The sequence below is a fragment of the Alligator sinensis genome, unplaced genomic scaffold (genome assembly GCF_000455745.1).
Source record: "Alligator sinensis unplaced genomic scaffold, ASM45574v1 scaffold264_1, whole genome shotgun sequence".
Taxonomy (NCBI): Eukaryota; Metazoa; Chordata; order Crocodylia; family Alligatoridae; genus Alligator; species Alligator sinensis.
Window position 1 is genome coordinate 4455770 of NW_005841831.1, and position 15516 is coordinate 4471285.

General features: G+C 46.8%; 1 protein-coding gene across 1 annotated transcript in view; it reads left to right on the plus strand.

Annotated features, from left to right (window-relative positions):
• Window positions 1-14848, plus strand: part of TLL2 (tolloid like 2) — a gene marked incomplete at its 5' end in the record, with an annotated part of 156225 nt that extends 141377 nt beyond the window's left edge. The window contains 4 exons of the mRNA XM_025210990.1: window positions 1557-1684; window positions 7342-7555; window positions 9988-10238; window positions 12481-14848. Coding sequence (XP_025066775.1) covers window positions 1557-1684; window positions 7342-7555; window positions 9988-10238; window positions 12481-12615 — 728 coding nt within the window. The remainder of the gene's footprint in view (window positions 1-1556; window positions 1685-7341; window positions 7556-9987; window positions 10239-12480) is intronic.
• Window positions 14849-15516: the final 668 nt, after the last annotated feature.

Here is a 15516-nt window from a genome sequence, read left to right on the forward strand (position 1 = left end):
CACCACCATTGCCAGCTGGCAGTGGCAGCCTGCTGTCATCCTACATCATCTAGAAGCCCACACCCCCCCAGTAAAAGCTGGGGGAAGCGATCAGAGAGTTGGGGGAAAGATCAGGGACCTGGGGAACTGAAGCAGGAACTGGGGAAATGTTCAGGGACCTGAACAAACATTCCCCCAGCCCCTGGTTTGATTCCCCATATCCCAGTTTGATTCGCTTGGGAGCTGGGGCGCCTCCATGTGTCAGCCAGAGCCCAGCAGCGCTCAACCCCAGCTCTCAGGCAGTGCACAGCGCCCTGCCGAGCCATACTGCACCTGCACCATGGGGCATCTGCCACTTGAATGCCAGGCAGAGGGGGTGCGAGCCCCGCTGCTCCTCACTTTCTGGCACTGCACAGGGGAGCTCTGCAGCTGGTGAGTGCAGGCTTTTTCTTTTCTTTTTTTTTTAAAGTGCCGGGAGGCTGGGGCCGAGTGGGGGATGGGGCCAGGCAGGGCAGCCATGGGGGTTTCTCCTGTGGCTCCTCCTGCCTGGGGAGAGGCAGGCACAGCCAAAGGAGCTGTGGGAGAACTTGCAGACTCCCAGCTATGCCTGCCTCTCCCCAGTTGATTTGAATCACCGAATCTCTCTGAATCAGCGCTGAATCTTCTGAAGCTGATTTGACTGAATTGATTCAGGACAGTGATCCAAATCTCCAGATCGAATCACTGTCCTCCAAATCGGCTGAATCCAAATCGAATACTTCCCTATATGCACAGGCCTACCAAGCACCACCTCTGCTTGTTACTCCACTGCTCAACATTGTTAGGATCTGGATGGGAGCCACAGGCTCTCTTCAGCAGGGCTCCTAAGCAGCCACCAGATGAACCTGAATAAAATCCAACTCCAGTCAAGCAGAAGCTAGAAATTTGCAAGGCTAAGCTTTCCAAATACTGTTTCTGATGGTGAACAACATTTAGAGGTTCAACCCCTCCCAGCAGCTGTTTGTGCACCCTGCCCCCCACTCACCAATCATGTTATCTAGTACCTCTTGTGCTCCAAAGGCTTTCCAATACTGGACAGAGGCTGTGGAGTACATAGGAGTAGGGTGATAAGAGAGAAGGGGCACATGCCTAATCCTGGTGAACAGTGGATGCAGAGTTGAAACATGTTTCGAAAGAAAGCAACAGCATGAAATGCAGGATTCATCTTCACCCTTTTCCACCCTGAGTTTATAGGTGATACATTTGTAAGCCATACCCACTCCTGCGTTCCCACTGACAGTGTTGACAGTAGCACAGATACAAGTAGTTGAAAGTCTTCCAATCAAATGTATCCTGCCCTTGGCTCTGTAAGCTCAGGCAGTTGAGTTTACATTCAGAGGTGGTAGGTTCAGTCTCTGCAGCTGATCAGATTCACCCAGGGGTAGAATGTTACACATACTGGTTATGAAAGATCATAATCAGTGATTAAATCCTTTCCCTGTTTTTCTTAGTCCAGGGGTTGGGAGGAATTGCCAGTGCACTACAGTAAAGTTGACTGCATTTGTTGATTGACCAGCTAATTGATTTTTCTTCTCAAGCGGGTTGTGAGCACAAACTGAGCAGTGCGGAAGGAACAATATCAAGTCCAAATTGGCCTGACAAGTACCCTAGCCGGAAAGAATGTACCTGGGATATATCTGCAACACCTGGGCACCGTGTAAAAATAGTGAGTAACCAGGGTCAGGTGTGAGGGGAGGGAATTATAGGTGCTTTTCGGTTTCCAAACAGTAATTTCTATTAGGCCATATACACTCTGAGTGAATGGTATTCTATACACAAGGCCTGTGTGTGCTGGGAGGTAGAACTGGTCATGCTAATGGAGCCAGTGTGGTGTTACAGGGAGTGAAGGGAAGGGCTGTGGGGCAGTTAATACCCCTTAAATTCAGTTACAGAAAGCACTTGCAAGCCTGCTTTGCTCCTCCCTTTACTCATATTTAAGTTTCTGTCTGTCAAGGCCTTCTCACTGTTGCATCCATGTATTCCACATCACTTTATTCTCACAGTGCCCCTGTGAGCAAGCGTATTATCTGCACTTTACAGGCAAGGGACTGAGATATAGGGTAGGTTAAATGAGCTGCTCAGGTCTGTGATGTGCTCTGATGCAGCCTGGGTGCACCTTCTGAGATGCACTCCCAAGGTGCTTCCACAAATTGGAGTGCCCTTCTGCCCCAAGCCCTTGTCTGCTGCTTGACCACTGAGGAGCAACTGAGGTGTGCCAAAAGCCAACTCTGTTGGCTGTGGAGCCTCATCCCTACCTGTCTTGCTTAGGTCTTGGCAGTCCTTAGACAAGGGAATTTTGCCAGCTAGAAGAAACACACCCTTGTTTGGTCACATGCTCAGAAAAGATGGATTCCCCGTTTCCATGGAATGGGTTAATGTGAATGGTCAGATACTCTGGGATCTCAAGTATCACTGACAAGTAGTTTGTAAAAAAAACCAACAAAATTATTTATTATAAAAAAAAAAAAAAAGAACCAGCGCAATAAATCAGTAATGATATGCTGAGATACACACAGAGATCTATGAGCAAACAAACAAGAGAAAATATCAGAACAATAACCTCTTCTTACCCTGCACACATGCAGTCCCTAGGCAGCTTTGACAGTTTAGATAGTAGACTTTGCCTCTGACCTTTCTGTCAGGGCCTTCTGCAAGTTCTTCTGTCAGCTTGCCTTTCTCAGTCTGCTTTGGCTGAGGGACCAGAGGCTTCAATACAGTTGCCTCTCCAGCTATTCACATATGTCACCTCTTCAATTCTAATGGGACTCACATGATGCTAAAGGTGTAAACTTACTATGCTAAAGGTATAACTTCCTGCCCCCAAAAGGTGCATGTATACCAGACTACATGATTTTTTGGATCCTGTTAAGACCAAGGGAACATGTGCTTCCTTTCAGATATAGAGGTTCACTACTCCAGTGTACAGTTTCTCTGTTTCAAGGTGTTATCTCCTGCTAGAGTTTTTCCTTTTAAAATGGAAGTTCACCATTGTCTGGTCACAGCCTGGCTCCTCTGCCTGGGAGCACATGGGCAAGTGTGATGTGTCAACAAACCCCTGTCAAATACAAATTCTCAGCAATTGCCTTTTCTAAACTTGAATAGGTGAGGGCCTATTACAATAATCACTGACCCACTGGAACAGCCTTGGCTATAATATAAAATATATCAAAATTATGTGTATATCAAATACCACAGTCTGTACAGATATTAGAACGGTAAGGTTGAACACAGTTCAATGTTACCTACACATAGAGACTACATGTGCCACATTAGTAAAATAAACTCAAGAAATCATGCAAAACACCCCAGGAACCCCTGGTTCATGACAAGGTTCATGCAGGAAGTCAAGGGTTCAGACAAGAAGTGAACCCAGGTGTTCCTAGCTAGGGCCAGCCTTTTTGGCAGGTGTGCCAGAAATTAGCCCTGCACCCTCCCTGAGTGCCATTCCAATCCCTTTACCATGTTCAATCTGCTGCTCTGCTTTCTGATCCCATCCCTGCCCTATCCCCTCCTTTGCTTTCCGCTCATAGATTTTATAGACATTAGGGCTGGAAGGGACCTCGGAAGATCATTGAGTCCAGCCCCCTGCCTCAGGGGCAGGAAGTCAGCTGCGGTCATAGGATCCCAGCAAGATAAACATTCAATTTTCTCTTGAAGGCGTTCAGAGTTGGTGGTTGAACCACTTCCGATGGCAGGCTATTCCAGACCTTGGGGGCTCGGACAGTAAAGAAATTCTTCCTTATGTCCAGTCTGAAACAGTCTTGCAGGAGTTTATAACTGCTCGACCTTATCATCCCTTGGGGTGCTCTGGTGAACAAACATTCCCCCAGATCCTGGCGAACACCCCTGATAAACTTATAGGTGGCCATCAGATCGCACCTGAGCCTTTGCTTTTCCAGGCTGAAGAGTGCTCCCTGCCCTATGTGCCACTGTACTTCCTGCTCCCTCCCTGACCAAACACAGAGGCTGCCCATGCCACTTGTGGCATCTGTTAGGCCTCTGTGAAGCTGCTAGTATTTGCTTTGGATTCTGATTCGGACAATTTGGGGGACAGTGATTCAATTTGGTGATTTGAATCACTGTCCCAAATTGATTCGGCCAAATCTGATTTGGAGATTCGGCCACTGCCAAATCAACCAAGTCTCTGAATTGGCCCCATCCCCAACTTGCTCTCCCAGTGCTGTCAATGGCTGCCCCGCCTGGCCCCAGCTCCTGGCTCTTTAAAAAAAAAAGCACCCACTCATCAGCTCCTGCCAGTTGGGGAGGTGATCCCCACTGTCCCATGCTGCGTGGGGGGCTGTGCCACAAGCCCCTAGAAGCCCCAAGGCTGCTGCAGCAGCTGGGGAGGGCAGACCTTTTGTTTTGTTTTTTTTTTTTTTAAGAGCTGGGAGCTGGGGCAGCCATGGTGGGGCTGGGAGAACAGGCAGGAGTCAGGGGGAGCTCAGGGAGGCTGAGGGAGCAGGCAGGGGTGGGGCCTGGCAGGGGTACCCCCCATGGTCTCCTTCCCCCTCCTCCAGCCCTCCATCCCCCACCTCCTACTTACCAGCACGGAGTCCGGGTCCAGGTCCCTGCGACAGCGAGTGGGGACTGCCTGAATCGCCGAAGCTCTCTGAATCTTTTCTGAATTAATTCAGAGAGCTTCAAATCAATTTGAACCTTTTAATTGGTCTCCTGATTCAATTTGGATTTGGAGATTCGTCTGTGGAATCGAGCCGAATCTCCTCCGAATCAAATCAGCATCAAAGCTTCACACAGCCCTAGCATCTGTGCTGCAGGTTGGCCACCCCTGCACAAGACCATCCATTCTCAAATGCAGCATAGTCTAAATTACATGCCCCACTTTCTCCTTGTCAGCAAAACACAACTTCACCTCTTCCAGCAACATTTGCCCTTCTTAACCTTTCACTTTTACAAACTAAGGGGATTCTTGACATAACCTGTGGATGTGAAATTGCAGCTAAAAAGACAATAGTCAAATACTTGTAAGTAGAATCCATTAGATGTCCGACTTTTACCTGTTTTAAAAAAAAATACTCACGCTTTCACAGTGCTTTCCATTTCTATAAATTTACAGACAGTGGTTACCCTGCTGCTTCAACTTTTCAACATCCTTTTTACAATGTGGAACCAAAATGGAATACTGTTTTTTCTGGTTACTGTTTTACTAATGCTTTATGCAGCAGTAAATCATTCCCTCCACCTACTCATTACTTTTCTGTCTGTATGGGGGGATGTGTGTGGTGAAGTGTGGAGGTGTTTATGGTGTGTGTGTGTGTGTGAGTGGGGGGGGGTATGGTGGAGTGTGGCTGTGTGTGGGGTGAGAATAGGGTATGTTGGGGGTTGTATGGTGTTTGTGGGGTATGGGTGTGTGCCTCTGCAACACACTGTCCTCTCCTGCAGTCAATGCAGGCAACACTGTATGTGTGTGTGTGGTTTATGGGGTGTGAGGGAGAGTGGGAGGGGTGTGCCCCCCCTGCACATTCCCCCTGTGGCACAGCAGCAGGTGGGGGCACTGCTGCCTGGCTCTGGCCAGCACTGCACGTTGCAGCAAGGAGCGTAGCCATTGCTGGGCCATTTGTTTCCCTGGCGCTCTGATACTCGCAGGGCATGGGAGGGAAGCCCCAGGTGCTGGAGCTGGCTGCTTTCTCTGCCCCAGTGCCTGGGGCTTCCCTCCTGTGCCCCGTGAGTGTGGGGAGCACTGGAGAAATGAACGGCTCAGTGGGGGCTGTGCTTCTTGCTGTGACATGCAGCATCGGCCAGAGCCAGCAGCCAGAAACCAGCACCAAGCAGAGCCCTCATCCCCCGCTGCTGCTGCTGCTGCCCCCCGCTGCCTGCCAGGGCTGTGTGCCGTGGAGGGAGTGTGGGGGGGGGGCCCATACCCCTCCCCCCTCACACCCACACCCTGCCCAGACAAGCTTCACACTGCTTCTGGCCCCCTGGGTGAGGGCTCCGTGCTGCAACCAGCCCCATGCTCCGCACTTCATGCTCCCACCCAGCAATAGCCCTCCCACCCCGCCACCTGCTCCCTGGAGGGAGTGGGATGCCTGGGAAGCCTGCAGCAGCAGTCCCACCCCGTGCTAGCAGGGCCCGTCCTTCCGCCCACAAAGGTAGGAGTGAGGCTTTGCACATGTGAAGGGTACAAATTGGTTTCTGCTCCTAGGATAGCTTTGAAGTGTGCTGGTAGTTTTCTGTCTGGTCTAAGCTGGTCAGACACAGCTAGTAGCACTTTGCAACTTTAATTCTGTCTGCTTTGCATGTACATTCTGAGACTGACTTTAATTACCGTACCCCTGTGTACTGGACAAGTGTTGTTTAGTGAAGGAGACCATGTATAGGTCTGTTGCATCACTTACATTGTAAATTAGCCAGTGTGCAGTGAATGAGGAATAGAGAGTGGGTAGTTTCAGGGTTAGGGAGGTTGAATGCTACGCTGGAGAACTTGGTTGCTATCCCTGCCTCTGCCATAAAGGTCCAGTTTGACACGTTGGGCAAGTCACTTAAAGTAACTTGTTCACAAGTGGCTCTAATTTCGGGCTTCTTATGTTTGGGTGCTCAATGGGAGATTCTGGGGACAAGGTTTGTAGAAGTGTTGAGTACACACAACTCTGGTTGAAATCTGGAGCTGTGCATGAACATAAAGTTTTGTCTAGGGTTAAGACCTCTCAAGCTGGTTACACACTACGGTGGATGCTTCTGACAATCTGTCCATGCACAGATGTAAGGTTAAGATAACACCACCACCTAATGTCCCAAGTGTGTTATGAGGATGAAGTCATTATGTTTATGAAGCACTCAGATACAATGGTGGGTGTGCCATAAAAATGACCCTGAAGAAAGTTGTAATTTTATTCTCAGTTTAGGGGTTGGACAGCAACTGGTATATACAGTCTGAGGCTGGATGGTGAATGAGAAGGATAAAAAGAAATATTTAGTAATTATCTAATTCTTGAATGAGGCAGGGTTCTTGGAAGGGTGCAGGGAATATATGATCATGTAATTAAAAGCTGTCATACTGTATATGCATGCAGGGGCAAAGTTAAAGTTATGCAGTCTGCCTTCAGTCTGGTATCTCCTAGCTTTTGAGTTTTGACCTTGCCAGTCTATTAATACCCTTTCCAGGAAAGCAAGTAACTCTGCTCTTTGTATCTGATTGTATGTTACAAGAGGAAGCAAACACCCTACAGAGAGGCAGTGTTTCTCCTGGTATGTCTGGCTTTGCAGCTCATCCTCTGTGATGGACTGCAAATGCAATATCACAGGGTATCTGTTTGATTTATGTTTTGTGCAGAACCCAGATTCTCATTGTTGACACTTTCCTTGCAGACATTCAATGAGTTTGAGATTGAACAGCACCAGGAATGTGCGTATGACCACTTGGAAATGTATGATGGACCCAACAGCAAGTCTCCTATTCTTGGCCGCTTCTGTGGCAGCAAAAAACCAGATGCTGTGGTGGCTTCTACTAACAAGATGTTCCTCAGGTTTTACTCGGATGCTTCTGTGCAAAGAAAAGGCTTCCAGGCAAAACACAGCACAGGTAAGCTGGTCTTCCTTCTGAATGCTTCAGCATAATGAGAAGGTTTCAACCTTGGATTTATTGTCAGGAGAAGCCAGACTCCCTAAAGCAGGCAGCACCTATTGAGACTAGGTAGGTCAAAGTAGACATTCCTCAGCAATTGTGTGCTTATACCAAAAAACTTTTAGAACATCCTTTGTCCTCTACCATTTATGCCAGTCACTCTTTCTTTACTGGAGTCTTGGGATACTTCTGTGCCCCTTCTGGCATCTCTGTTGTTAAAATCAGAAATGCTTATTTAAGGGTCTTGAGGCACCAGCATAAAGCAAGCTGTGCAGTTGACATTGGCTGGCTGAGAGAAGGGCAGTAAGATACGTGCTCAACTCTTAGCCTGTTAGTCAGCATTCCCTCTAAGCTGTGTGGTGTGCATGGCTGTGCAGGTGCACTCATGCCACACTGCCAGGCACACCTGCGTTGCCGTGCATGCCGCACAGCTTAGAGGGAATGCTGCTGATAGTGCCATGGTTGTCAGATCATTCTGCTCCCACAGACAGATGTGAGAATACACACCAGCTTTTGCCTACCCAGGAAGGACTGAGAGAAGACTGAGAGAAGACAGAAATATGGGGAGGCTCCACTAAGAAGAGAGAGACTCAATATAGCAAGAAGTTACAGGAGAGGGGAAAACATGTGCTAGGGAGGCATGGCAAGTTAGTCTGTTTTGTCATTTCACTGTACCCAAAGAGTTACAAGGATACAGATGAGGCTCTATATTTGGAGTCTCTGCCACTGCCCACGCATGCATGCACAGGCAGACTCCTTACGAGTCATTTTCACGTACAGTTATTATAAGTACACATGCAACATGTCCAGGAAGGGCCAGCAGGGGAGGTTATGCTCAGGGGCAACCAGTGTGGGGTCATTAGGGGCAGGTCTTGTCAAACCCACCTGGTGGCCTTCTATGACCAGGTCACCAAGTCCTTGGATGCAGGTGTTGCAGTGGATATAGTCTTTCTGGACTTCAGGAAGGCCTTCGACATGGTCTCTCACCCCATTCTCAGTAAGAAACTAGGAGACAGTGGTGTTGATGCCTACACGGTCAGATGGGTCACTGACTGGCTGGAGTGCCGCACCCAGTGGGTGGTGGTGGACGGGTCTTATTCAACCTGGAGAGATATGGGCAGTGGGGTTCCCCAGGGCTCGGTCCTCGGGCCTGCACTATTCAACATCTTTATCAGTGACTTGGGCGAGGGGGTTGAAAGCACCCTGTTCAAATTTGCAGATGACACTAAGATGTGGGGTGAAGTGGGTACGCTAGTAGGAAGGAACAGGTTGCAAGTGGATCTAGACAGGTTACAGGGGTGGGCCGATGAGAATAGGATGGGGTTCAACACTGACAAGTGCAGGGTAATGCACCTGGGGAGGAAGACCCAGCGGCACACCTACAGGCTGGGGAACTCCCTTCTCACCAGTGTCGAGACAGAAAAGGATCTTGGAGTCATCACTGATGCCACAATGAACATGGACCGATGAAATGGGGACGCGGTCAGGAAGGCCAACCATACCTTTTCGTGCATCCACAGATGCATCTCAAGCAGGTCCACGGAGGTGATCCTCCCCCTCTATGCGACACTGGTCAGGCTGCAGCTGGAGTATTGTGTCCAGTTCTGGGCGCCGTACTTCAAGAGGGATGTGGACAACATGGAGAGGGTCCAAAGGAGGGCCACCCACATGATCAGGGGTCACCAGGACAGGCCCTACGAGGAGAGGCTGAGGGACCTGAACCTGTTCAGCCTCCAAAAGAGAAGGCTGAGAGGGGATCTAGTGGCAGTCTACAAATTAGTCAAGGGGGACCAGCAGGCATTGGGAGAGTCCCTGTTCCCCCGAGCAATCCCGAGAGTTACAAGAAACAACGGACACAAGCTAGCAGAGGGTAGTTTCAGGCTAGACATTAGGAAGCGCTATTTCACTGTCAGGGCGGCTAGGACCTGGAACCAACTTCCAAAAGAAGTGGTGCTGGCTCCTACCCTGGGGATCTTTAAAACAAGGCTGGATGAACATCTGGCTGGGGGCGTTTGACCCCAGTACTCTTTCCTGCCATGGCAGGGGGGCAGACTAGATGATCTCCTCAGGTCGCTTCTGACCCTACCAACTATGAAACTATGAAACATAAGCTGTTTACTAGTGCACATCCATTTTTACACCATCTTTGTTATGTCTCCCTATTCACACACCTGGCAAATAGCATTTGAGTCTAGGATTTTCATGCATGTTTTTTTTTTTCTCAACATGCTAGTGTTTGCCACTGGCAAACCCTCAAAGCTGGTGCTCCTCCCCACAGATTGTGCAGGGGTTCGGTGGGGCTGGATGATGTAACTGGAGGGAGATGTGCATTGCTTGATGTGAATCAACATATGAAGGAGACAATACAATGTACTCTGTCTTTGCTCTAGAGTGTGGTGGGCGTCTGAAAGCTGAAGTACAAATGAAAGACCTGTATTCCCATGCTCAGTTTGGGGATAACAATTACCCGGGCCAGTCCAACTGTGACTGGGTGATCGTGGCAGAGGATGGCTATGGGGTCGAGTTAATATTTCAGACATTTGAAATAGAAGAGGAAGCTGACTGCGGCTATGACTACATGGAGATCTATGATGGTTATGACAGCACTGCACCCCGACTGGGACGCTTCTGTGGCTCGGGGGTAGGCGTTGTTAATGTCTTAGATTTCTTATGTTTGAAATGTGTTAAAAAATGCCTGTGGTCAGAAGCCAGCACACACTATGCATTTTAAATGGGGACCTGGCAAAGATGCTCTGGTTGAGTGGGATAAAGTCTTAGATGGCAAGTGTTGCAGAGGGTCTGATGCGGAAGGATGACTGCTGGAGAAAATATAGGTGAGTAGATAACCAGGAGAAGAGGTTGCTTTTTCCTGGAAATAACAAGCAGGGAAGTGGCAGATTGGAGAAAGCCCAGCATACTAGTGTAAAGGGACTGTTGAACTGCGTGGGCATGGTGGCTGGTTTGTGTTTTTGAGAAACAAAGCCTGTCATCTATGCTAATCTGCACTCTACAGGGCCTCACTGACTTCAGTGAGCTTACCTGAGGGAAAATCACAGCACTCATCCCTAAAATACTTACAAAGCATGCATGAATGTTTGAATCCGTATAAGGCAGACAAGGTTGCTTGGGTGAATTTGATATCTTTTATTAGACCAACCCAAATGGTTGGAGAATAGTTATTCCGTATAAGGCATCTATGTATCAGTAACCATGACTAGCACTAACTGCACCCATCCTGGCAGCCTTCACAGTAGTAATAAGGGCTGAATGGGGGATGGTGACTGACAAGCTGTCTGCCTGTAGAAGAAAGTCCATCCAGGGACTGCTCAGTTACATGGGCAGCGGTGGTCCAAGGGGAACTGGTATCCACAGAGTGGACACAATAACTTGCTACTATTGCCTTGTACCCCAGGCAGGTTGTCTACAGTGAGCATCAAACCTAACATTGCTTGATCTTGAGACTTGCTTCTTTCCTGCCTGAGCTTAAGAGGCTCATTTCTGTCAGTTGGCTCATTGGGTACAGGTGGCCCAGTCACCACCAGAGGGGTACAAAAAACCACGCTAAGTGGGATATAGGTTACACAAGCTTCCCTACTCCATTCTGCCCCTGTTGTGCATCAGTACAGGTGGTCATAAGATCTTCAGTGATGAAATTTTGTACTGATGATGGTTTTTGCCACACAAAGCAGAGGCCTCCTCACATTTGACAGAGTGCAGGAAAACTCAGAGCAGGGCAGTAAGAAACAAGATAGCTGGTATTTAGATCTAATGCATGCATGTCAGAGCTCTTTGGGTAAGCACTTGGGCTGTGCAAAGCTTTGGATTGCGATTCGAATTCAGAGATGATTCAGATGATTCAGACACCGAATCTACAAATCCAAATCGAATTGCTAGAAGCTTTAGACTTTCCAAATCGATTTGGAGCTTCTGAATCAATTTGGAAAAGATTCGGAAATTTGGAGATTCGTCCGTAGGGTATAATGGGGAATCAATGAAATATCTATAACTTTGTTGTTTTTCAGCTGATTTGGATGAAGCTTGCAGGGGTGGTAGCCTCTGCTGAGGGCTTGAAGCCTGCCAAGTTTCAAGGTGATAGGTGCAGGGGTTTCTGGGAAACTGCACCTCAGAGTCCTGAAAGCAAAACTCGTGTCACGTGTTTTGCCTGACTGCGGCCAGAGGTGCAGGGGCCCAGAACCCAGACTCCCCCTGCAGCCATCTCCTCGACAGCTGGCAGGCTTTGTGGCCACAGCAGGCCCTAGCAGGCCCACAGTTTTCACCTTCCTGTGACTTAACACAGAGTGTCACCTGTGTCATGAGTTTTGCTTGTGAGCAGTTTGAGGTGCAGTTTCCCAGGAACCCCTGCACCTATCTCCTTAACACTTGTCAGGCTTTGTGGCCTCAGCAAGAGCTACCACCCCTGTACTTTTCACCATGCTGTGGCTTAACACACACATGACGTGAGTTTTGCTTTCAGGACTTTGAGGTGCAGTTTCCCAGAAACCCCTGCACCTATCAGCTTGAAGCTTGGCAGGCTTCATGCCCTCAGCAGAGGCTACCTCCCCTGCAAGCTTCATCTGAATCAGCCAAAAAACAACAAAGTTATAGCTATTTCATGATTCTCCATTATACCCTATGGCCGGATCTCTGAATTGACTCCAAATCTGTTCTGAATCAATTCGGCCAAATTGAATCGGAAAAGTGATTCAGATCTCCGAATCGAATCGTCCAAATCCAAATAGAATAGTTGCCTATTCGCACAGGCCTAGTAAGCATCTGGGCAAGCCTGTAGCTGCTTTGAGTTCCAGCCCTCTTCTTTTAGCCAGGACCATTTATCTAAGTTGTAGACTGACCACCCTGTGTTGTTTTGTTCCCCGCCCCTGCAGCCCTTGGAAGAAATCTACTCTGCGGGGGATTCCATCATGATTCGGTTCCACACAGATGACACCATCAACAAGAAAGGCTTTCATGCCCAATATACAAGTACCAAATTTCAGGACGCATTGCACATGAGAAAGTAGTTCCTTAGCAACTGAAGAGTGAGACATCTACCTGTGTTCTTTAAAAAAACCAACAAACAAACTCTTGTGCCCCTGACTTACAGCAGTGTACAGTATTTTTCTGTAATTGATACTAAAAACAGTCTTGAAGGTTTGCCTCTGAAATTATTAGCATGGCCCTCTCTTGCTAACATACCCAGGACCAAAAATTTTCTTCTAATTGTGACTGCCAGGGCAAAGACTTTTTTATATTTTTTGCACAGCTTGCCATTGGGCTGAATGCAGACAGAGATTGAATTGGAAAAAGCCTTAGTCTACTGCATACTCCATCTCCAGATGGCACTTATAAAGTATCGTATGCATTAGCCATCTTAATACATCTATTTGGAAACAGATGGTGTGAATGTCCCCCCCAATGAATGGGACTGTCTTAAAGGAACACTGGGCTGCCTGACCTCATCTTTCCAGTCCAAAATACTCTGTGCAATAAGTACAAAACCATACAACTGTGACTCCAGATCCTGGGATTTGTTTGTGTCCTATGTATTTATTGTCTTGGTTATTCTGCACATGTTAAGGTCAGCTGGGGTCACCATCAATCTGCTGACTTATTGGACCATGTTCAACAAGAAGTCTTTAGTGTCTGATGTGTACAAAGAGTCATGGCACATGTGGCAACCAAAGTGCTCTGTACCAATGGCCATGGAAGACTGCTATAGCTTACACTGACTGCTCTGGCATCAACCAGGATAAAAAGTTATAAGGGCATCAACATTCAGCTTCAGGGCATGACTTGCTTGCTAGCCAGAGTTGGGAAGCAGTCTGCTCCACTAAATGGCTCATTGTTCTCTTGCAGTATCCCAATTCCTATGTTTTTATATAAGAATCCCCTGCCATTATTTGCTGGCTAATCTCTATTTATCTAAGATAGTTGTATTGCACAAATTTGTTCCCTTTCTCCTCCCTGGAATCACTGCTTGTTAATTATTCCACTCTTTGTTGAGGTCTCTGTTTCCTTTTCTGTCTGAGGTGTTTTCCAGAGGCTCCCATCACTGACCCATTCTCTCTGTGTGATTCAGTAGTTAGGCTAGCCAGTCAGTTATATTTCTCTATTGAAACACCATGCTTGAGAATTCAAGAACGACTTGGCGCTTGGCACTGCTGAAGGCATTTCTCTGAAGGCAGAAAACCTACCAATTAGTTCCCCTAACCTCTGGCTTTGTCAGGTGCACGGATGCTCTGGACTAGCAGACTGAGTCCAGGGCTAGGAGATGAGAACTCAGCTAGCCTATTTCCACCTGACTTGCTTTGTGACATTGGGCAGGTCACTTAACCTCACTGTGTACCTCTTACCCACATCTGCAAATGAGAATTATGATGTTTTAACTTTTTGATTGAAGCCCTGAAGGCTGAAATGCACTATACAAGTGTAAGGTAATTTATGTCCATGGTAGCCACTGAGTTAACCAGCACCAAGCCCACAGGCTTGAAAAATTAACTGGTAGTTCTGCATTTCTTTCAGAGAAAGTAGGAGAACCTAAGCCTTTTAGTAAAGCATTGTAAAGTATTATGCTATAGATTATGAAAGAATTTATTCTGAATGGCATTTCGTTAAGGCACTCATGGGCATTACAAGCTAAAAGCTGTGGTATGTTAGCTTTAATAAAGTATTTATGAGCAAAGGATTAATATGTTTACATAACCAATGTACTGTCTGGCCACAGGGCAATGCCTCATCATCTAGTGGAAACTGTGGTAAGTGTGGAGGACTGGCGTCAAACGTCAAGCATGAAAGTGTTTTCGGAGACAACTTTGTTTCCCAGTGTTTTATAAACAAAACATGGCTCCTCTAAAACTTCTGACCTGAAATAGGTGCCCAAGAATTGTGAATACAAAAAAGAAGCAAATGCATGAAAATATTTTCTTGCTTAAAACAGGAAAAGCAAAAGTAATATATATAAATATATATGCATGTAAAAGACCAGTAGTCTAAGCCTTAATAAGTGTTAGGTGAACAAAACTATGCCATTGATGATAGCTTTACTCCAGGCCATGTGAAACTATGTTACTCTGCATTTGCGGTTTTGGATTTTTTAAGGTCTTTTTTTGTTTCCCTTAACTTTTTTTTATGTGGCCTTCTGCTACAGGCAAAAGTATCTGATCTCACACTGTGAGACAGCAAAGTCTGTTTAAAGTGAGCTCTATTGTAGGATCTGATCTTGTGACACCCTCATTCGGGCAAAACAGCTAGTGGTTTTAATGGTAGCTTTGCATGAATAAGGAAGTCAGGGCCACAAATATAATAAAACTGGTCCTAGCAAAATAGAATGAAAGTCCTGAATTGCACTGCAGGTTGCAATTTGGAACATGCTGGCTTGATGGCTGGAGTGAGGATGTCTTTCTAGAGGGAAAATCATACATTAAAACATTCCTTTGAACTGAAGCGTTTTCATTACATGTTATGCCTAGTTTCTAATCTTTCTTGGACATTAGATTGTATATTCTGGGTCATTGCAAACATTTGCAATGTGGTTGGACAGATCTGCTACATTTGTTAGCATTCAAATAGATAGGTGTGTTTCTGTTACAGTGAATTAGCAACTGTTTTACTTTGCACTTCAACCAATGATCTGTTGAAAATTTCTCTTCTGTGCTGACTGGGTTTACACAGTCAATAATCTTAAATGCCTAAAAAGGTTTATTTCTTCCTTACTTTCTTTTCCTTTTTTTTTTTTTTTTTTAAAGGAAAAAGGTCAGATTCTTCAAAATGTATACACATTCTGGTCTTTGTGTAGTTTTAAATTTAATTAAATAAACTAAATTTAAAAAAGAGGGAACTAATCTGAAATGTACCTGTGCCCAGAATGAACTCTCTAAATTGATTAAAGAATGGATTCAGTTGTACATTGCGTGTGCATGTGT